Below are 21,937 nucleotides of genomic sequence, written 5' to 3' on the forward strand. Positions count from 1 at the left end.
ATTAGCACCAGTAATGGAAAATGTTCAGTCCCGTAGGCCCCAAACTTTACCAATTATTCAGAATCAGGTACTGGAACAAATTGAGGAAATGTACATAGGCAAGAGGGCAAAAGCTGTACTTGTTCATATAACATTTCTTGATCTTAAATTATATCTTCCATTCAAATATAAAAACCCAAAGGCACCTTTCTCCTGAAGCACTCTTTTAACCTATTACCATAAATATTCAGCAGAGAAGTCAGCTTTATCAGAAGTCTGATAAAAAGAGAACACCTAGCCAGTTTCTAGCCTTCAATTATCACTGAAGGCACACAATTGTTCCAATCCAGCCAAGTCAATTCATATGGAGAAGCAAACTGCCTATGCAATACCTGTTGATTGTTGAGCCACGTGCACAATTCTTAACAATCTTGAGGTTCCAGTGTTCCACAGAGGACCTGAAGTGCGGATCAAAACTTCAGGCAGCCTGATTCTTTTTCTCCCGTTTAACCCGACAAGAGGCATTTAAAGGCATGTTTCACTTCAGCCAATGCTGCACGTGTTTCCATTCGTGGTTAACAATGCCAAGGAAGAAAAAAGAGCTATGATCCATTCCCAAATGTATGTGTATGGTGTGATACCAGAACAGTATTTGTCAATAGTTTATACGAGGCAAATATTCAGAATCTATGCAATTAACTCTTCCATTTTATATTTTAAAAGCTGCACTTATGTACTCTTCAACAATCGCTGCATAAGCTCTTCTTTTCTTTCAATAAGTCAGGATTCAGGGATAATATTGGGCACTGGGATCTCCCAGTACTGACCCCATCAATGAATGTTATAGTGCAGTGATGGCTAATCTTTTTGCCATCGTGTGCCAAAAGCAGGGGGAGCGTGCGGGGATGGTGTGACACACGCATGTGCCCACATCCATAATGCTATGCGCCCCGGTCCCCATGCATGCGTGTGCAACCCCCTCTCGCTCCCCCTGCTTTTGGCACACGATGGCACGGTGGGCCCGGTAGGCCCGTTTTTTGCTCTCCCCAGGCTCCAGAGCCTTTCTAGGAGTCTGGGGAGGGCAAAAAAGGCCTTCCCCATCCCCGTGGACGACCTCCGGAGGCCGGAAACAGCCTGTTTCCCGATTTCCAGTGGGCCCAGAAGGCTCGAAAATTAGCTGGCCGGCGCACACATGTGCACTGGAGCTGAGCTCACGTGCCCACCGATATGGCTCCAGGTGCCACCTGTGGCACGCATGCCATAGGTTCGCCATCACGGTTATAGTGCATTCTTACTTTTTTAAGGCAAACACTGGCAGGAAAACTTACAAGTTATGGTCTTTTCCTGGTTGACCACTGCCAAGAAAATGTAGATGAATTCAACTTTAACTCTTCTTCAGCACAGAACTTGAGAATATTTGCTTTAAGAGAAAATCCTTTATAAATTCCTTTATTCTAGAACTAGCGAATTAAATAGCTCTTTGAAACTATGGTCTCCACATCATCATGAAAAAAAACATGAAACAGAAAATGACAGGCAATTTAGTCAGTTTGACAGCAATCTCTTCCAGTTAGTCAGCAAAGGTAGAGTTGACACTGTATTCCAATAATAAGAAATAAAAGAGAGCCTCACCTTCAGGAGTTCTCTTGGGAAATCTGCACCCTCATTCATTCCTTGAAGATTGGCGATGAATTCTTGACAGGACATCTTTTTGCCAATGTTCTGAAATATACAGGACATGGGGATATGAATGCAAACCAATGAAAAAGAACATTGCATAGTTTTTAAAATCCTTATATTAAAACTTTCTAAATAATTTCTTTACTTAAATTGAAAACCCAACTGTGAACAGCACCAAACACAAGATTAAAGGTGAAGGTAAAGGTTCCCTCGCACATATGTGCTAGTCGTTCCCAACTTTAGGGGGCAGTGCTCATAGCCGTTTCAAAGCCGAAGACTCAGTGCTGTCCGAAGACGTCTCTGTGATCATGTGGTCAGCATGACTAAATGCCAAAGGTGCATGGAACACTGTTATCTTCCCACCAAAGGTGGCCCCTATTTTTTCTACCTGTATTTTTTATGTGCTTTTGAACTGCTAGGTTGGCAAAAGATGGGACAAGTAACGGGAGTTCACCCCGTTATGCGGCACTAGGGATTCCAACCACTGAACTGCCGACCTTCCAATCGACAAGCTCAGCGTCTTAGCCACCATGTCCCTGTAAACACAAGGTTAGAAGCATTCTTTTACAAATCTGCCCGAACCATCTAAAAAATGCAAATCAATACTTGAAGGGGAGTGGTCAAAGACCAGGTGAAGGGCAGATCCTCAGGGAGAAAATCTATGTACAGGTAAAGTCCTCAACTTACATCTGTAAGGGAATTTGCCCGTAACAGTCATAAGTCGTGACAGACATAAAGCAGGTCGCACACATGTGACTAATTTGATTTTATTACATTTTTTTTTTTTGCAGGAGTCATTAAGTGAACCAATTATTCACTATGGTTTTGCTGAAAACCAGAAGTAAATGTCAGATTTGGGCAAAAATATCGTAAACACAGTCACGTGACCGTGGGATGCTGCAAACAGAAATCAATGTGGACCAGTTCCTGAATGACCGATATGCAGTCACATGACCATGGGGGGGGGCAGCCATTGGAACTTCAGAACTAAGTCCTAAGTAACCCTGGCTATGTCTATTGCTGTTAGCTACCTGTCATAAGTCGAGGACTACCTGTAGTTGCTAAGAGTTTGGATAGCACATAATCAGTCAATAACATAGAGGAGAGAGGAAACAGTGAGTAAACTCTCCAACAAGGATAATGGCAATCATACAGACTTTTTAGTCAAGATTCTCAACGTGCTTTAAGAAATTGGTTTGCATTCCCAAAATATTAGGGTGTTGCCACAAAATGGAAATCATTTTGTCAAAGCAACAGCCTGAAGGTGATAAACTGCACAGAAAGTTGTGGGTTTAAAATAATCTCTCCAGCCAAACCCAGAATTTCTCTTTTTTTAAAGAGGGGGGGGTGGAATACCCCAAAAGGATCATTTTTATTTTTCCCATTCCTGTCTTTAAAAACAGTGGAGATTAATTTTAGTAGCAGCTAAGAGATACAGAGGAGAGAATGAATCACTCCTTTTCTAAGAATGAACAGTCATTTTTCCCTCTGTACAAATAAACCTAGCTATTTTTCTCTTTCAGCAAGCCAATTCCAAATTTTGATTAAAGTAGAAACCAAGAAATTTGTCTAGAGATATACTCCCATCACTCAAATCCCTTCTTTATTCATGTCTGAAGCACCTTCAAATTATAGTCATATAACATTCAACACTGAGCAAATAAAATAGATATAAAATAAAAATATGCTAGTCGTTCCCAACTCTAGGGGGCGGTGCTCATCTCCGTTTCAAAGCCGAAGAGACAATGCTGTCTGAAGACATCTCCGTGGTCATGTGGCCGGCATGACTAAACGCCAAAGGTGCACAGAACACTGTTACCTTCCCACCAAAGGTGGTCCCTATTTTTCTACTTGCATTTTTTACGTGTTTTCGAACTGCTAGGTTGGCAGAAGCTGGGACAAGTATTGGGAGCTCATCCTGTTACTTGGCACTAGGGATTCAAACCGCTGAACTGCTGACCTTTTGATTGACAAGCTCAGCATCTTAGCCACTGAGCCCTGGAGCAAGCACTTGTGCAGAGAAAGCAACAGAATCTGAGAGAATATTATGCATATACCCTTTTGTCCATGGGTTACTAATAACAGGTGGTCCTCAAATTATGACCATTCATTTAATGACTGTTCCAAGGTACAATAATGTTAAAAGAAGTCTGAAGGAAGCATTTATAATCTTTGCAACAGCCTCATTGTCACACAATCGCAATTTGGGCCAGGGGTGAAATTCACTTACCTTCCCAACAATTTGCAAATGTGCGCACGCCGTTGTCCATGCATGCGCAAAGCCTTCTGTGCATGCGCAGAGGCTTAAAATGTCACAAAAAAGCAACATCTTGACGTCCGTGCGGGTGGGCGGAGCCTCCCGCAGCTGCAGCTACCGGTTCGCCTGAATCAGATAGAACCGGTGGAATTTCACCCCTGATTTGGGCGCTTGGCAACCAGCTTGCATTTACAATGGGTTAGGAATAGAATAACTTTTATTGCCACTTTGAATGTACACTAATTGGTATACATTAAAATGAAATTCTGTTGCATACAGCTCTCAAAATGTCACCACCTCCAATATACACTACATAAACATGACTAGATAGATAGATAGATAGATAGATAGATAGATAGATAGAAGATAGATAGATAGATAGATAGATAGATAGATAGATAGATAGATGGATGGATAGACAGACAGACAGACAGACAGACAGACAGACAGACAGACAGACAGACAGACAGACAGAGTAAGCAAACACAAAATTATGCATATACCCACATATAGTATATAACACAGAGAAACAACACAGTCTAGTCCAGATGTATACATGTACATGGTGAGAAAAATGAATCTTTCGAGTTTACTAGACGGGTAACATAGAGAACAAAGCTGTTACAGAATCTGGTAGTCCTGCTAGAAATACTTCAATACTGCAGTATCCTGTAGTCCTATGATTATAATTTGTGATTCTTTTGCTCAGTTTACTATCGCAGCATTCACCTAATGACTGCAGATTCATTTTAACAACCACAGTGATCTACTTAACAACCATCATAAAAATGGTCATAAAATTGGATCCAGCATGATTTATGACCACAAAAACTTACAATGAATATTCCGGTCCCAATTTCAGTCATAAGTCTAACACTGACCAAAAATGCAACTTGGTAAAAATTTCTACTCACAAATCAATCTATCCACCAAGCTTCTTTTTCCTAATGAAAAAAAAAAAAGACTGCTCATTGGCCTGTAGAGTGATGACAGTACCGATCCAGAACTAATAGAGGTTAAACCATGCAGAGGGAACATTGCAATGGGAGGAGAAAAAAAACCCATCCATTTCATTTTAGTAGTGCAGTGACACAGTGGTTAAAATGCAGTACTGCAGCTACTTCTGCTGCCTACCGGCTGCCTGAAATTTGGCAGTTTAAATTTCACCAGGCTCAAGATTGACTCAGCCTTCCATCCTTCCGAGGTGTGTAAAATGAGGTCCCAGATTGTTAGGGACAATATGTAAACCACTTACAGAGGGCTGTAAAGCACTATGAAGCAGTATATAACTCTAAGTGTTATTGCTACTGCTATAGTAAATTTCAAACCCTGTCCAAGAGGGACACCACCAAAATGGAAAAGGGATTTTCTTTTTAAAGACTACGTAAGAACTTGTAATTTCAAGAGAGTGGTTATGAAACTGTGAACCATACTGGACTGTAGCTGGTACATCTCAGCTCTCTCCCATTTAGCATCACTCAACTGGTTTGTAAAAATAGGGAAACTGGTTCACCAAAGCATGCAAGGCATCATAATACAAGTAGCTACAGGAATGCTGAAATTATACGGAATACAGAAAACTGATAACGGTCAACAGCTCTTGAGTGCAGTTGCCAACTGTGAATCCATATATATTGTGCTCGGCGAAACTGAGATCTTGCCCAAGCAACCTGAAAAGGGAAGTGTGAATAGGACATTCAGCAATCAATATCATAAAGTGCTTGTAGGCCCTGGTATTCAGCGATTACTACTGAAGCATAGAATTGACAAGCCAGTTGTGCTAAGAGCAACTGTTATTATGACATTGGGTATATGAAATAATTCAAGGGGTAGATCAATATGCAATCTTCAGTTAAACTGTTTAGTACAAAATTCAGTCTTAGAAGGCCTTTAAAATTGGAAGACAGACACAAATGAAACTATAAATATGACCTTATTCACACACACAAAAATAAACCTTCAATTTGCTGAAAAAAATGTATGGAGGGGATATTTCTTCATTTGGATTTTCTCTGAGTTTTCTGAATAGTCCTGAATGTCCCGATTTTAACGGTAGAGAAATGCAGTTTTCTTAAAACACTGTTTTAAGATAACAGACAACAGATGCTTTTGAAAATGATCTTCAAAAACCGTTAGAAGATGGGGAGGGATAAGCATCCGAGAGGTATCAAGAAAATATCATAATAGGACTTTGGAACATCTGTGTAGCAATGCAAATCTTGTTTCTATAAATTCCTCACAAGTTTTCCAGGGTATAGCTAAAAGCACTATATACAACTATTTTAACAGAACATTCAGCAAACTAGGGGAAAAACATGACCATTTGTTCCTTGGACACAAATAGCTCTACAGCTCTACAAATCTTTGAAAAATTGCCATCTATATATAGTGTCTCTTGATGTCTGTGAGAGTCCTGCATTTGGAATCTGAAGAAAAAGTGGCTAGCAGGAATGAAACACATTCAGCTATTAAACATATTTATATAGCTGCCCATCTAATAAAAGGAACTACAAAACGTAAGTATACAGTGTACAAAATATAAACATAATACCATAGAACAGGAGCGTCCAACCTTGGCAACTTTAAGACTTGTGAACTTCAACTCCCAGAATTTTGGAAGTTGACATTCACAAGTCTTAAAGTTGCCAAGATTGGACAACCCTGCCATAGAACAAAATAAACTACCGTATTTTTCAGAGTATAAGACGCCCCAGAGTATTAGACGCAGCTTAGTTTTTGGGGAGGAAAATGGGAAAAAAACTGCCTATCAGGTATTCATCTGACTAGCGGCCTTAGTCTGGTCAGCTTTAGCACATTAGTTTGCTGGGTTTTTAATCCCCTGCTTGGGGATAAAAAACAGTTTCTAAGGCACAGCTGAGGGGAAGCAGAAATGAGAAAAGCAGGCAAAGCACAGGGAGATCGCTTCACTCGGCTAGCGCCTAGTTAGGGCTGAAAAATAGCTTCTAAAGAACAGCTGAGAATCGGAGCAAAGCATGGAGATCCTTCATTCACTAACACTTCGTTAAAGCACAGCGGAGAGTTAAGGGAGTAGGCAAAGCTGGGAAGATCGCGCTTCACTCACTAGCACCTCGTTAGGGCTGAAAAAAAGTTTTGAAAAAGCTACATTCGGAGTATAAGACGCATCCAAATTTTCAGCCTCTTTTAGAGGGGAAAAGGTGCGACTTATACTCCGAAAAATAAGGTATGTTGAGGTCTTCATAAAAAATACATCCCTCTACCAACCATTCTGGGCCAGCTCTGTTAACATCTTGGCTCTAGGTCTTGGGAGAAAAGCCAATTCTTTACCAATTTTAGAATATAAAATGAGAGCAAATCCCGCTCCCTACCAATACTTATGATGTCACCTAGTTTGAGTAATGAAACATCTGCAAGAAAACAACCAAGCTCAGAAAGCACCAAGGACCTCTCATATTCATCTTCCTGAAGGCCAGTCATCGTGACAGAAAAGGTGTGATTTTTAAGTCCCACCAGTGATGTTGCATCAGCATTGGGGCACACAGCATGCCCACCCTGCCAGATTTAGTAGGACAAGTAGAAACCATTGGAGATAGATAGTCCTACAGTTAACCTGACCTCATGCAATATATGGTTTTAACACCACTGGGATATGAACTGTACTGCACCCAGGAGACTATTGAGAGCCAGTGCAGCTCACTCTGCACAAATATTACAGGGGCATGTTAAGGTGCACCCACCACTAACCGTGTTGCTGCATTATGAACCAGTTGCAGCTTCTGAATGCCTGTTAAGGGCAGCCTCCTTATAGTGTGGATTGCAACAACTCAACCAGAAGGTGACTAAGGCATAAGTAACCATGAGCAGTTCCTCCTGATCTAAGAAAGGGCACAACTGATGCAAGAGCTGTGGTGGTGCAGTGGTTAGAATGCAGTACTGCAGGCTATTTCTGCTGACTGCCAGCTGCCTGAAATTTGGCAGTTTGAATCTTACCAGGCTCAAGGTTGACTCAGCCTCCCATCCTTCTGAGGTCGGTAAAATGAGGACCCAGATTGTTGGGGGCAATATGCTGACTCTGTAAAACTGCTTAGAGAGGGCTGGAAAGCATTGTGAAGCAGTATATACAGTGAGTCTAAGTGCTATTGCTATTTGTGCAAAGGTCTTCCTGGCCATGGCTGCCACTTGCCCTTTGATCAGGGCCCAAGAGTCCAAGGGAATTCCCAGACTGCATACCAATTCTGAATTTTATTTTATTTATTTTTTAATTTGATTTATATGCCGCCCTTCTCCGGAGACTCAGGGCGGCTTACAGTGCCTCAAGCAATAGCCTTCATACTTTTGTATATTTTTATACAAAGTCAGCTTATTGCCCCCACAAACTGGGTCCTCAATTTACCTACCTTAGAAAGGATGGAAGGCTGAGTCAACCTTGAGCCTGGTGAGATTCAAACCTGCAGTAATTGCAGGCAGCTGGTCTTAATAACAGGGTGCTTTAGACCACTGTCCTACCAAGGCTCTATAAAAGTTTCTCTTTATAATCTGATTCATTGTCTCATTGGTTTTTCTCTAATTTTCTAAAATTAGTGCGATTTTAATTTTAAAGGGTAATTAACATATCCAGAAACAATTTATACTCTTTGATTTGGAGAAATTCTAAAAGGGGTATACTGTGGATGTTTCCATAAGTACATCAGAAGAGATTCGATCTTACTTTAATTGCAGACAGCTGGTGTTAAATTACAATGCTTAGTCTGTTGAGCTATCTAGGCTCTTGAATGAGTGTCATCCAAACCAAAGTTAAAGATATCAAATCACCAGATACTGGGGATGTTAAAATCAACAGCCAGCCCAGTCTTGGTGGGATTGAACTGAAGTTGATTCTTCCCCATCCAGACCCACATGGTGTTTAGGTGTTGGGAAAGTACCTTGACAGTTTGAGCAGCCCAGGGTAGAGATGTACCTTTATTACCACCATACTTATGGTATTTAATTCCCTGCTGACTCATGTCCTCACTCATTGGTTTCATGTAGATGTTAAAAAGGAGCATGGAGAGAGTCAAGTCCCCTGGCACCTCATTTTTCCCCTCTTACCAAACCAGCTGAAACCAGCCTTGGTGGTAAAATGGGGCTTCCCCACTCAATCAGTTCAGGTTACCTGATTAGCAATATCAAGAGCCACTGAGAAATCAAGTAGGGCCAGGATGAATACACTGCCTCCATCCCTTCCAGGACCTGCCAGAGGTAATTCACAAGTATGAACAGGAGTTGCAAGTTGCTGACCAGCACAAACCAAATTAAGGAAATCAGGTAATCAAGGAGACCCAATCCCAAAGTTTTTGCTGTGCAGTTTTCTGGAGTTTCTGCAATCCATTATGTGGAGGGACATTCAAATGTTTCCCTGCCTTTGCCAAATGGTTTTGTTTCATCTTTGCCAAGTGCACTTTTTACAGGCTATTTGGCCTCGTAACTTGTTTCTCTCTTATTCAGTGCATTCTGAACTACAAATGCTTGCCTTTTTTACAATCCTCACAGCTACTTTCTGCCTCTGTATAGATGACTTCACAACTCTTTGAAGCTATTATAAACCAAGCCTGGAATGCAATGTCTGGGCCCACTGAGAACAGAAACCACAGATGTGCATCAGAAGACTGTCCGATAGTTTTGAGGAGCGGTGCTAAGTTTGCAGAATACTCACATGGCCGTGAAGGTCAGTGTTAAGCAGCATTATTGCACATGTGAGGCAATGGACTCCATCTGTAGGATTAAAAACACCCAAAGCATGACAAATAGAAAACCACACAGGAAAAAAGAAAATCACACTTCCCACTTTTCCCGTCTGTTTATAAAAGAATGATGCCAATTAAGCTGGAACCCCCTGCAGCCTAATTAACACTCTCCAAAGCAGTTTCCTTATAAAGAAATACATGACATTAATCAAGAAAGAGATATCTCATGAAATTAAATCACTGGTAGAGAGAGGAGACCAGCCTGATTTGGTTTGTCACTGGAGAACCACCATAAGCCATGTTTTGAAGATCCACCACATACCGTATTTTTCGGAGTATAAGACGCACCTTAGTTTTTGGGGAGGAAAATTGGGGGAGGAGGGAAATCTGCCTACCAGGTATTCATCTGGCTAGCGTCCTTAGTCTGGTCAGCTTCAGCACATTAGTTTGCTGGTTTTTATCCCCTGCTTGGGGATAAAAAACAGCTTCTAAAGCACAGCTGATCTTTGGAGAGAGAAGCAATGAGAAAAGCAGGCAAACCATGGAGATCGCTTCACTTGCTAGTGTCTCTTAAGGCTGAAAAAAAGCTTCACAGCTGAGAGTCAGAGGGAGCAGGCAAAGCACGGAAGATCGCTTCACTTAAAAAACCTTCTAAAGCACAGCTGAGAGTCGGAGGAAAAGCACAGAGATCGCTTCACTTGCTAGTGCCTCATTAGGGCTGAAAAAAAGCTTCAAAAAAGCTACATTCGGACTATAAAACACACCCAAATTTTCAGCCTCTTTTAGGAGGGAAAAAAGTGCGTCTTATACTCTGAAAAATACGGTAGGTGTTTATATCTTGCAGTAGCTCAGCTGCAGAATCTGATCTTGATTCTGTTTTACTTTTTGCAATTGGAATTGCACTCCAGTTAAACCAGCAGATTTAGCCAGGCTCCGTTTAATTGAAACCCATTTCCTGTGAGACCAGTTTAGTCTCCAGCTGAATTTAGCTCCAAAGCTTTCATTAAAATGACAAATGCAGCATCTTGCCATCGTGGCACAATGTCATGAGACATGAAGAAAATGTGCAGAGTTTGCACCGGATAGTATAAGACTGCTTTTGTCATATCGGACCCTTTGATGCAGCCTCCATATTAGACACTTTTGTCAGGAACTTGTCTCAGAACATCTTCCCTGTTCTCCTTTGCTGCTTCCACAAAGTGTGTTGTGTCCATGAAGCTACAAGCTTGAGTGGACTTTATATATGTGTACTCAGGGGTGGGCTGTTGGGGTTCACAGGGATTCTGGAGAACCTGTAGCTAAGATTCTGTGCAGTTCAGAGAATCCCCAAATCCCACTCCTGGCTGGCCCTGACCAACCCACCCCTCCCCTCCCTGGGATCCCCACGCAGCCCATTTGGGATGCAGGTAAGTGCAGGGCGCACACAGAGGCTTGCGGAGGGGGAAAAATGGGCCTACCGGAAGTTTGGGAAAGCCAGAAACGGGCCTATTTCCGGCCTCCAGAGGGTCTCCGGAGCCTGGAGAGGCCATTTTCACCCTCCCGGAAGCTCAAGGAAAACCTCTGGAGCCCGGGGAGGACAAAAATGCTTCCCCCCCCCCACCGTGGTGCAGAAGACCGGCTAGGCCATGCCCACCATGGCCACGCCCACCCAGCAACCAGGCACAGAACCCCTTGCTAAAATTTTTGAAGCCCACCCCTCTATGTACTTGATTACAATCTTTCATGGTCTCCGATTTTGTCAATCGAGATTCTCAGTCATCCAGGCCATGCTTGTCCCAAAGGTGCTTTTTCAAAAGGCAACTGGACTTTCTTTGTTTTTCCTTAAAGACATTTTGCTTCTCATCCAAGAAGCTTCTTCAGTCAGAACTCAGTCAGAACTGCAGAAGCTTCTTAGATGAGAAGTGAAACGCCTTCAAGGAAAAACAAAAGAAAGCTCAGTTGCCTTTTGAAAAAGTACCTTTGGGATGGCCTATGTTTTTCCTCTTATCTTAATAAGCCTTCTACAAAGTCAATTTCAAATTATAAAATGTTCACAGCAATGTATGCATGTGTGTGCATACATGTTTGCTTTGAATAAAGCAGAAGAAAAAAGAAAACAAGATCTGTTTTGCTGAATTGATTCAGTGTAGCCTCCGAAGTCTTTGGGTAGATTGGTATAATTCAAGCTATACAAGGAGGAAAACCTTACAAGTAGATCATAATAGGGATTCCCACCCATCATGCCAGCCTCCTTAATCGGGCAATAAATAATAGGCGGCCTCGATGAAAGATATTGTTTATGCAAATACTTGAAAAGGATTCTAGTGGTTCAGCAACAAACTCAGTGAATACCCAATTCCAAAAACAAACGATGGCCATAAATATTTTATAACTGACTGGACTGCATTTTCACTCAGCTAGTTTGGGTTTATAGACATGCTGGGTTGGGGATGGTTTGTCTTGGGTTTCTGGGGTGGTCTAGTGCGATTATAGTATTAAAATAGCCATTATGAAGTCTGCCTGAATAAAAGTGACAATAAGACCAGCGTATCTTAAAACTGCGAAAGGATGGTTACCTTGTGTGGAAATAGCAGTGGGGTTGCATTGGTGGTACCTGCTGGAGAAATGAATTAGAACTCTCTCTCTTTCCTGAGTTTCTCCGATGAGGGAAAAGGCTTTAAAAAATGTCCTAAAAAGAAATGTAAAGGGGGGGGGATGTCAAATATATTAAGGTTATAAATTAAAGATAACTTTTTCAGAATTGAAGATAGCTTGAATGAAGCATGCATCCCATGTGGATATTGTTGCAGTTATCACTGTGTGTGCTACAATAAAAACCACTGTATTATATAACTACCGATGCCATCAACACAAGCACAGTTGCCTTAAGTATCAAAGACTGTATGGAACAGCTCAGTTTTTACTGTTTTGTAAAATTATGTTAAAGTCTGTGCTGGTCTAACTTTGGGGGGTGGGAGTGGAAACAGTCAGACTATACCAGGGGTGAAATGCTCCCGGTTTGGACCGGATCGCCCAAATCCGGTAGCAATGGCGGTAGCAAAAAAAAACCCCCATGCCCAACTGAGCCACGTGATCATCAGAGGCTTTTTTTTTTTTTACTTTTAAAAGCATTTTTTCTTCGGTCAAAAAAAAATGCTTTTAAAAGTTTTTTAAAAAAAGCCTCTGATGATCGCGCAGCTCAGCTGGGATCATCAGAGCCTTTTAAAAGCATTTTTTCTACAACCTCTTCAGCCGAAGAGGTTGTAGAAAAAATGCTTTTAAAAGTAAAGTTTAAAAAAAAAAAAAGTTGGCCACACCCACCCAGTCACATTAACCCCCCCAAACCACGCCCATAGAACCGGTAGTAACAAATTTTACATTTCACCACTGCACTATACTGCATTTTTTATAAACATACTATAAATAAAAAGAGTATTATTATTACTAGTGCTTAGTCACTACTACTAGTTAGCTACTAATCTTACTTGAAAAGAAAGCTGAGGTGTATATTTTAAGACGCTTAAAAATCTACTGCCTATCTATAAAATAGATAACTGGTTTATGCTAGCAAATACTTGCTAGAAATATCTGTAGGTATAGCAAACATATAGCAACCTTTGCTATAATTCCTGGGACGAAAGAACTGTGGGAAAACAACAAGGAAAGGGAGAGGATTAGCTATTTTCTTAAACATGATTACATGAAATCTCTGTGTTGATGATTATTTAGGCGCTGGGCTTACTTTAATCATGTCTTCCAGCAGAGAGCGTGCATCCTGCAAAAAAGCATGCCTTCAAGTCTATCAACCTACAGCAATCTTGTGTTTTTTTTTAAAAAAAAATGATGCAGCTGTCATCACTTTTCATCTTTCTCTTCTAACTTCCTTATATCTCATTCAGAGCCCTGCTGTTACTTCTTGTTCTTTCTCCTTCCACTACCTCATACAACTGCACAATCAACTTTTTTTTTTTTTACAAAACCATTTAAAATAAATAAACAAGCTTCTTTTGATGAAGCTGTGCCGTGCATTTCCAACTACAAATGAATTGCACAGAAGGTCCATCCTAATTTGTGGCTATTTTAAAGCAGGCACATGCAGAGGCAGGACCACATCTGACCAAATCCTACTCCAATTGAACTCTGATGGCTACTTTCCAAAGCCCATGTCACATTCATTTCTCTCTGGATGTAACAAGAGAAAATAGAGCTTTGTGGTAAAACAGGTGCATTGTATATTGAAGGTCTCTCCTATAATTTTTGGAATCTCCAGTTGGAATGATCTAGTAACAGGAGATGACAAATATTCCTGCCTGGACAGTTGCAAGCAGTTAAAATAAATAATTCAGAAAATGGATGGAGGAGAAGAAGAAACATATCTCTTTATAGTCTAGAATTCATTTTGAATCAAAGTAATACTAAAAAAATCATAGACCACTTGATTGCAGACTTTTAATGGGATACAGGCATTGAATTATCCATAGAATCCTTCATCGGAAAGGTTAATAAGAACAATTTCCTCTGATGCCTCCCAAAATACAATTCAGTCCATGAGACTGTCAGATGGATCATTATTGCTCAAGTTAGGCAATAAAACTAGTACTCTACACAGAAATCTGAATTAGCTCAGTACGTTGAGTTTTTACCAGAAATGATTCCAAATACTTCTCACGTTGGCAATGAATTTTATGATTTTTATAGTTTTATATACTTTTTATTGTTTTAAATTGTTGTACCATTTTGCTGTTTTCAACTGTTTGAGAGCCAACCAGAGCCATATATTGAGCTAGGTGGCTATATAGTACATATTTGATAAATGAATAAATCAGTGTTTCCCAACATTGGCAACTTTAAGATATGTGGAGGTCAACTCCCAAGCAATCCTGGGAGTTGAAGTCAGCACAACTTAAAGTTGCCATGGATAGGAAACACTGAAGTAAATAAATAAAATGAACATTTTTAAAAAACTTTATCTGGAAAGGTATGTTTGATGTATATATGTGTATGTATGTATGTATGTATATATGTATGCATGCATGCATGCATGCATGCATACACACACACACAGAGAGAGAGAGAGAGAGAGAGAGAGAGAGAGAGAGAGAGTATGTCTGTATGTATATGTGGGTATGTGTATGTTTGTAAAGGGGGGGAGAGGGAGAGAGAGAGAGAGAGAGAGAGAGAGAGAGAGAGAGAGAGAGGGAGGGAGGGAGGGAGGGAGAGAGATGGTTGGACCAGTTCGCAAGAACCGGTAGTAAAACCGGCGGGAGGCTTTGCCCACCGTCCCCGATGTTGTCATAGGCGATCTGCACATGCACAGAAGCTCAGTGAGCGCGTGATCCCGTTGCGAACCGGTAGTAAAGGTAAGTAGAACCCACCCCTGGGTTAAATGTATGTAAATGAAGTGGATGTTGGCACAAGTTTAGCCCATGGTACAGCATCTAGACCAGTGATGGCAAATCTTTTCGGAACCAAGTGCCCAAACCGGAACATGCGTGCATGCATGTGTATGCGCCGGAGCACCGGTAACCTGAAGACCAGTTGGTCGGTGCACATATGCCTGTTTTTTGGGCATTTTCAGGGCCGTTTTTCAGGTCAAAAACAGCCTGAAAATGGCCTTAAAAAAACTGTTTTTAGCCCATTTTCAGACCATTTTTTGGCCCAAAAAACAGCTTGAAAACAGCCTGAAAAATAGCCTGAAAACGGCCCCAAAACGACCTGTTTTTTGGCCATTTTTCAGGCCATTTTCCAGCACTCCAGCACTCACGAAGACCAGCTGGCCAGCGCATCAGAAACCTGAAGACCAGCTGGCGACAGTGCGCGTGCCCACAGAGAGGGCCCTGCGTGCCACCTCTGGCACGTGTGCTATAGCTTCGCCATCATGGATCTAGACACACATAACTCAAGTATAGCATTTTCGTTGGATGAGAAATGATACATGAAAATTCATGGGGAAGATGGCTTCTTACCTGAGAGAGTAATCCAAAGACATGTCCGTGAAATCAAAGAACTTGAGGTATTCTTCAGCTACAAGCTTACTAAACTCGTTGCTTCAACAGAAAAAGAAAAAGCATAGATCAGATTATTAGGAAATGAAACTCAGACGTATTCATAACATTCTAAAAGATTCAAGGCAGAAAATTGGAACATACTTTTTCCCCAAATGCTTTGCCACATCTGATCGTTTGAATCTATCCAGATGATAGAGGCGCTTTGCCAGCCTCCGCGCAGCCTCCACATTGCCACTGGTCGTACCATTGATGAAGTCATGGCTCAGGTTTTCATGTCCCTCTTTTTCCAGAATATCATGACTGCCCATATCCCCTGTGGCATCTAACGATGTAGTACATTCCAGTCTTGCATTGCTATGAAACAGGAAAGAATATTAACAGGAGGAACAAGAGTAGGGGGGAAAAAATTAAGCGCAAGTCATTTATGGCGACAAACAAATAACAGATGATTAGAAAACTTTTATTACATTCTATGCACAAATTAAAATGGACATAGTACATTTCTCCTGAAACTCTATAGAAGTGAATGGAAATTTCTATTTTCTCTTTTATTTTAAGGAGACTTTCTGAGACAAACTTCCTACACTTCTGCTTTTTTTTCTTTCAGCTACTATCTCTAAATTCAGAAACCTCAAACCTTAATGTTAATTTAGAAATCTTAATAGAATTGCTGCCCAAATTTTATGTTCAAGAACCTGGAAACCTTATTGTAGGTCTCAAAGCTGTAAGAGAAGGCAGACAAAATAGTTGTGAAGAAACTAGACTTTTCATAGACATTTATAAATAATTTGAACATATACACACATAACTCATAATGAAAGCCAAAAAAATTTAAACCATGTCTAAAAAAAGAAAATTCTTCACGGTTCCTGTTATAGTTCACTTGTTTTAAATGCAAAACTTTGTAAATTATAAACAGTTTGATAAGGTATGATCTCCATAATGTGTTTCGGGTGATAAAATTCTGTGCAGCTATTTTCATTATAAGATGGAACTATTTTCATTTCAAAGTTCTTAAAAAAAACAAGAGCAAAATGCAAGAATTAAAATTAGGAGTATGTGAAACATTTCATTTTGACCTATTTGAAGTGTGAAATTTTGTGACATGTCCCATTTCAAGTGCAAAAGTAATATTTTTCAAACAAAAAACTTTGTGCATGAAATGTGATGTCTCACAGTCAACTTGAAATGGTTACAAACGTTTTGCACATTTCAAGTTACGAAGCCTTTAATTAAGTAAATAGTACCATCAAACTAAATTTAGTAAACTCTTCCCAGATGAGATGACTTTATTCAATGTAATAAAGTATTTATTTAGAGCATTTATACCTCACCTAAGGGTTCCCAAAACAATTTGTGCCACCATAGTAATAACAAAAGAGACCTCATAAAAATAAAAAGACATGGGAAGGAAAGAGACAGCAAAATAACTCAGGGACATGTTCTTAAGGTTTCATCATTACTATAATGGCCAACTATGATGAAAATGATTTTTCAGGGAAGCCCTGATGATACTATCACCTTATGGTTAGCTGTTTAACTCCAGCACCACTCAGCAATTTTTTTTCAGTTAAAACCCACATTTATTTGTTTATGAAGCTTATATACTGCTCCATTTCTAAAGGGCTCTAGGTTTTATTATCCTCAAGGTTGTCCCAAATGAAGGAACACTTTTCGATCAAATGTAATATAAACTAAGACTTTTCTGGTTCCAATCTGGGACTCTATATATGCAAACAGCATTATTTCAAATTGTTGAGAGACCTAATTTTAAAACACCTCATACTGTAGTAAAAACAAATACGATGCAATAGTCTCCATTAAACATCACAACACAGGAAGAAGGACTGTGATGGCACACTGTGAAAATGTCATCTGAACGGTAGCTGCAATGAATCCATGAAATGTGCTGCTGCTACGAAGTATTTTTTACAACCCATGTTTCATTTTTACTGCTTTATACCCTTTTCATTGGCATTACTATTTGATAAATGTGAATCATGTGAGCTTATTTCCTGATAATACAATGACTGGTTTTGAAACATAACCAAGCACCCTTACCATGACCCGGTCTTATTTTCTTTTAGGTACTGAAATAAACACTAGGGCTTATTTTCAGGGAGGACTTAATTTATTTTGAGTGCCACCACTGCGAGGCAGGGGGGTGGAGCTACCCCATGCTCTGCGCTCTGCTTACCTCAGGGTCCCTGCAGCCTGGCCATCCACGCCCTGACAACTGCCTCACAGAGGTGGCCCACTTCTTCGGGCACTGGCGCAGCACCACATGAGGCAAAGCGATGTGCCGGTGCTGCGGCCAAAAGGCAAACTAGGGGGGTGGAAGACGAGGTGAGGCAGGTGCGGGGTGGAGGACAAGGTGAGGAGGTGGGAAGGGAGTGGAACTTAAGTAGGGCTTATTTTGGGGGTAGGATTTATATTGGGCACTTGGTATCTGGAAAGTGTTCTAAAAAATCCACCATCGCACCACATCTTTGATGTCACAACATTCAGACACATGGTCAACAGCATACCAACATATACATTTTTCTGCAACAAACTTGATGGTCTCGGGGCTGTAAGGAAAGCTGATTCATCATGGCACAGCCACAGACTATTCCTTTATTGGGTATATGCGGAAAATGGGGGAGAAAATGCAAAATAGATATGTCATGGCTTAAGGCTCCCATTTGCCTCTTTAGAACCCCCAAGCCCCAGAATTGGAGAATTTTTTTCTTATTTGGAAAGATTCAAGGAGCTAAGGACTATCTTAAGCCTCTCTGCCTAAACCCTTTTATCTCTCATATTTGCAAACCTGGGTGATTTGGTCCCACCCACTTCAGTGATATTATGACATCACTAATTCTATACCCAGCAGCGGTCAGGCAGAAAAATCCTGCTCACCTCTGTTTTCAAGTCAACAAAGCTGTCAGCCCTGGAGGCCATCTTTTTCTTTGGATCTTCAGGGCTGCCACATTTAGTGCTGTGGGAAACTGGGAGGGGGATTGCATGGGATGGTGGAGATATCTAGCCATAATAACAATCCTTTCTCTGAAAGTCAAGGACATTTGGCCTGCGCCTAGAGTGGCGTGACTGGGATACATCTCCAGTTGGGACGGTGCATTGATTGGATGATGTAATGGACATGTGGGTGCAAGGGAAGGGACTTGGACTTTCTTTTGGGTGAGGAAAACCTGGAAGCTTTCAGATTCGAGTTTTCCCAGATGTGCCAATATGACATCTCTAATAAAATGGAACTTTGAGGAACTTCTAGCCTTGGAGTCTTCTTTTGTTGGGGGTGTTACTTGGAACCTTGACAAAAGCATCATTGCCAAATAGTCCATTCTGAGTACTAAACCGGCATTAACAATAACAATGGTTAATAATGTGTTTATGACGCCAACTTTATGAAAAGCTTCTAGAGAGAAAAGTGATTCAAACTCTGTGTTGGGGATGACAAACATAAATATTCCCATTTGTATTGTAGTACCATCCACTCCAGTCATTATCTCTAAAATGAGGACATGTCAGCTTTCAGTATATTCAGTATACATACCAGTATACTATTGGTATACCATTGGTATGTCCACTGACTGGAAGTAGAAAAGAAGGAAGCAAGACAGTGAGTGGGCAGGCAGATGAAAGTCTGTGGGTAAAGGAGGAAGATTTAAAAAAAAAGAGGCAAACAACCTAAGGAAAATATTGCAAATAAAATTAAGGAAGAAATTTAACAAAAATTGAATATTTCAAATAGAGGCATCAAGGCTCAAATATATACAGATGTAGTACTCAAAAAAATATTGGTGAATTCTTAAGCTTTATTAATTTGGTTAGGAAATGCCACGGACTATAGTGCAAATTAGTCTGATACTTCTTAAAAGAATTCTATTAAAGGTTAATGTTGATCGTTTGATGCCCAGACCTTTTGACCTAAAACAGTCGAACAAAGCTTGCATAAGGATAATGGATATATTCCTAGTCTTCGTTTGGCTACCCAATCTCTTTACAATGTACTTCTGTAAACCATTTTTTCCCCAAATTAGTCCTTATATTTCCATCATATAAGCCTTAAGATTAACCTAAAGGGAAAACTGAGCAATGATATGGTAGAATTGTTAAATCTAAGTTAGTGCCTGGTTCAGGAGTGGTATTCACTTACCTTCCCTACCAGTTTGCAAATGTGTGTGCACGCGTGCACGCTCACTACGCACACACACACCTTCTCTGTGCATGCCCAAGGCCTTCCACGCATGCGCAGAACCCCAAAAATGTGGAAAAATGGGACGTTGCGACATCCGCATGGGTGGGAGGGGCATCCCATAGTTGCTCCTACTGGTTCGCCCGAACCGGATAGAACCAACTGAATACCACCACTGGCCTGGTTGCAAAAACACCAAAAACTCCAAATAAAAAATACAGTCCCACACCCCAATTCAACTTTAGCAGAATTTAGGAGCAGAGCACTAAATTAGGTTCATTTCAAAGAAACTAGAGATGTATGTCTCAGAGATTCCATCACAATTGGCCCTAGACAATTGTGAACCAAGCTCCATGAAGGACTATGTGTCTGGCATGTTTCAGAAGAATTTCCATTACAGTTCCCAAATTTGCCCCATAGCACTGAACATTATGAAAACTAGACCAAAAAGGACATTAGGTTGGAAGAGGCTAGCACATACAGAATTATTTATAATATCATTTCTTTGCTTCAAATTTCTTTGTCCTGTCATCTGCAAAAATAATTTGGTGTATTTACCATTGATATCATTGAAAAATGCCAATACATTGATGATAGCATTTGGTATCAGCAGTCCAATTATATCAACTGCAGTCTTTACTCAACACCAACATTTAACATACCTGTTTAATCCCACATTATAGCTTGATACAATGCCAAGTTTGTCATGTTTCTGCATCTCCCTAAAACAGAAGCTGCTCATTCAGCAACAGTAACTGCCAGCAGCAAGCAGACCACTCTTGGCAAAATCCTTTATGGTATCCTTCACAGGAATCCTAGATAGATGTTTCCTGTCTTAATGTGAGCCAAGGAAAAGATCTCCTTCATCTTCATATGTTAAGGAGGACTGGAATCTATGCATCTGCCATTTGGACATCCATTTGACTTTAGAAAAATATCCCAAGACATTCCAGATCATGACCTCATGATGCAAGAATTACATCATAAGTGACTTGCATTCTTTACAGGGAGTGGCAATTTTAGACCATAAGTATTTTAGCTAAAACTTCTGGATTTATTTACCTTTTGGGAAAGTGAATCCTTACGATTTATATTGACTGTTTTCTAATATGATTTGATTGCTTATTTGTTCCCTATGGCTATCATTAAGTGTTGTACCTTATGATTCTTGACGAACATATCTTTTCTTTTATGTACACTGAGAGCGTATGCACCAAGACAAATTCCTTGTCTGTCCAATCACGCTTGGCCAATAAAATTCTATTCTATTCTATTCTAACTAATTGTAACACAGGGAGGGAGGGAGGGAAAGTGGGAAGGAAGGAAGGAAGGAAGGGAGGAAGGAAGGAAGGAAGGAAGGAAGGAAGGAAGGAAGGAAGGAAGGAAATTATGTTATCTGTCATTGGGAAAAGGATTTGGGAAGCCAGCAGTCATGTTTCTTTAACAAAACATTTGCCAGACATACATAAAACAATGTAAAACAAATAAAATATGCTAGGAAGGAGGCATATAACTTACAAGAGCCTTGATAGTACAGTGGTCTAAGCACCCTGTTATTAACACAGCTGCCTGCAATTACTGCTGGTTCGAATCTCTCCAAGGCTCAGCCTTCCATCCTTTCTAAGGTAGGTGAAATGAGGACACAGTTTGTGGGGGCAATAAGTTGACTTTGTATAAATATACAAAAGTATGAAGGCTATTGCTTAACGCATTGTAAGCCGCCCTGAGTCTCCGGAGAAGGGCGGCATATAAATCAAATTTAAAAAAAAAATAAAAAAAAGAAAAAAAGAAAAAGGAATGAATCTGAAAGCAAGTATTAGCAAAGGACAGGTTTCATTAAACAGAGAAACTATATTTATTATTATATTTCATGTTCATTTCAGTCTACCTTGACCAAATAGTGGACTATCAACTATCACCTATTAACAAATGTTTGCAAATTATTAAACTGTATAATCAAAATCTGTTATTTAAATTAGGCATAAAAGTAAAACATCGATACAGAAAGTGTCACTTGTAGTAACCAATATTAGGTATTAGAAGTCTTTTCTGAAACCAGAACTAATCTAAATATTTGGACCGAGCTGTCTCAGGTAGCCTCATTTGAAAAAGGTACTAGAGATCAGGGGTCTCCAACCTT

General features: G+C 40.4%; 1 protein-coding gene across 1 annotated transcript in view; it reads right to left on the reverse strand.

Moving 5' to 3' along the window:
- PSD3 (pleckstrin and Sec7 domain containing 3) overlaps window positions 1-21,937 on the reverse strand; it is a 185,564-nt gene that overhangs the window by 102,039 nt on the left and 61,588 nt on the right. Inside the window, exons 5-9 of the mRNA XM_070935477.1 lie at window positions 15,747-15,959; window positions 15,564-15,644; window positions 12,174-12,286; window positions 9,588-9,646; window positions 1,612-1,701 (exon numbers count right to left, since the gene is read on the reverse strand). Of these exons, the coding sequence (XP_070791578.1) occupies window positions 1,612-1,701; window positions 9,588-9,646; window positions 12,174-12,286; window positions 15,564-15,644; window positions 15,747-15,959 (556 nt within the window). The remainder of the gene's footprint in view (window positions 1-1,611; window positions 1,702-9,587; window positions 9,647-12,173; window positions 12,287-15,563; window positions 15,645-15,746; window positions 15,960-21,937) is intronic.

Source organism: Pituophis catenifer, unplaced genomic scaffold, assembly GCF_029215685.1.
Source record: "Pituophis catenifer annectens isolate HBS135680 unplaced genomic scaffold, rPitCat1.0.hap2 SCAF_2, whole genome shotgun sequence".
Taxonomy (NCBI): domain Eukaryota; kingdom Metazoa; phylum Chordata; class Lepidosauria; order Squamata; family Colubridae; genus Pituophis; species Pituophis catenifer.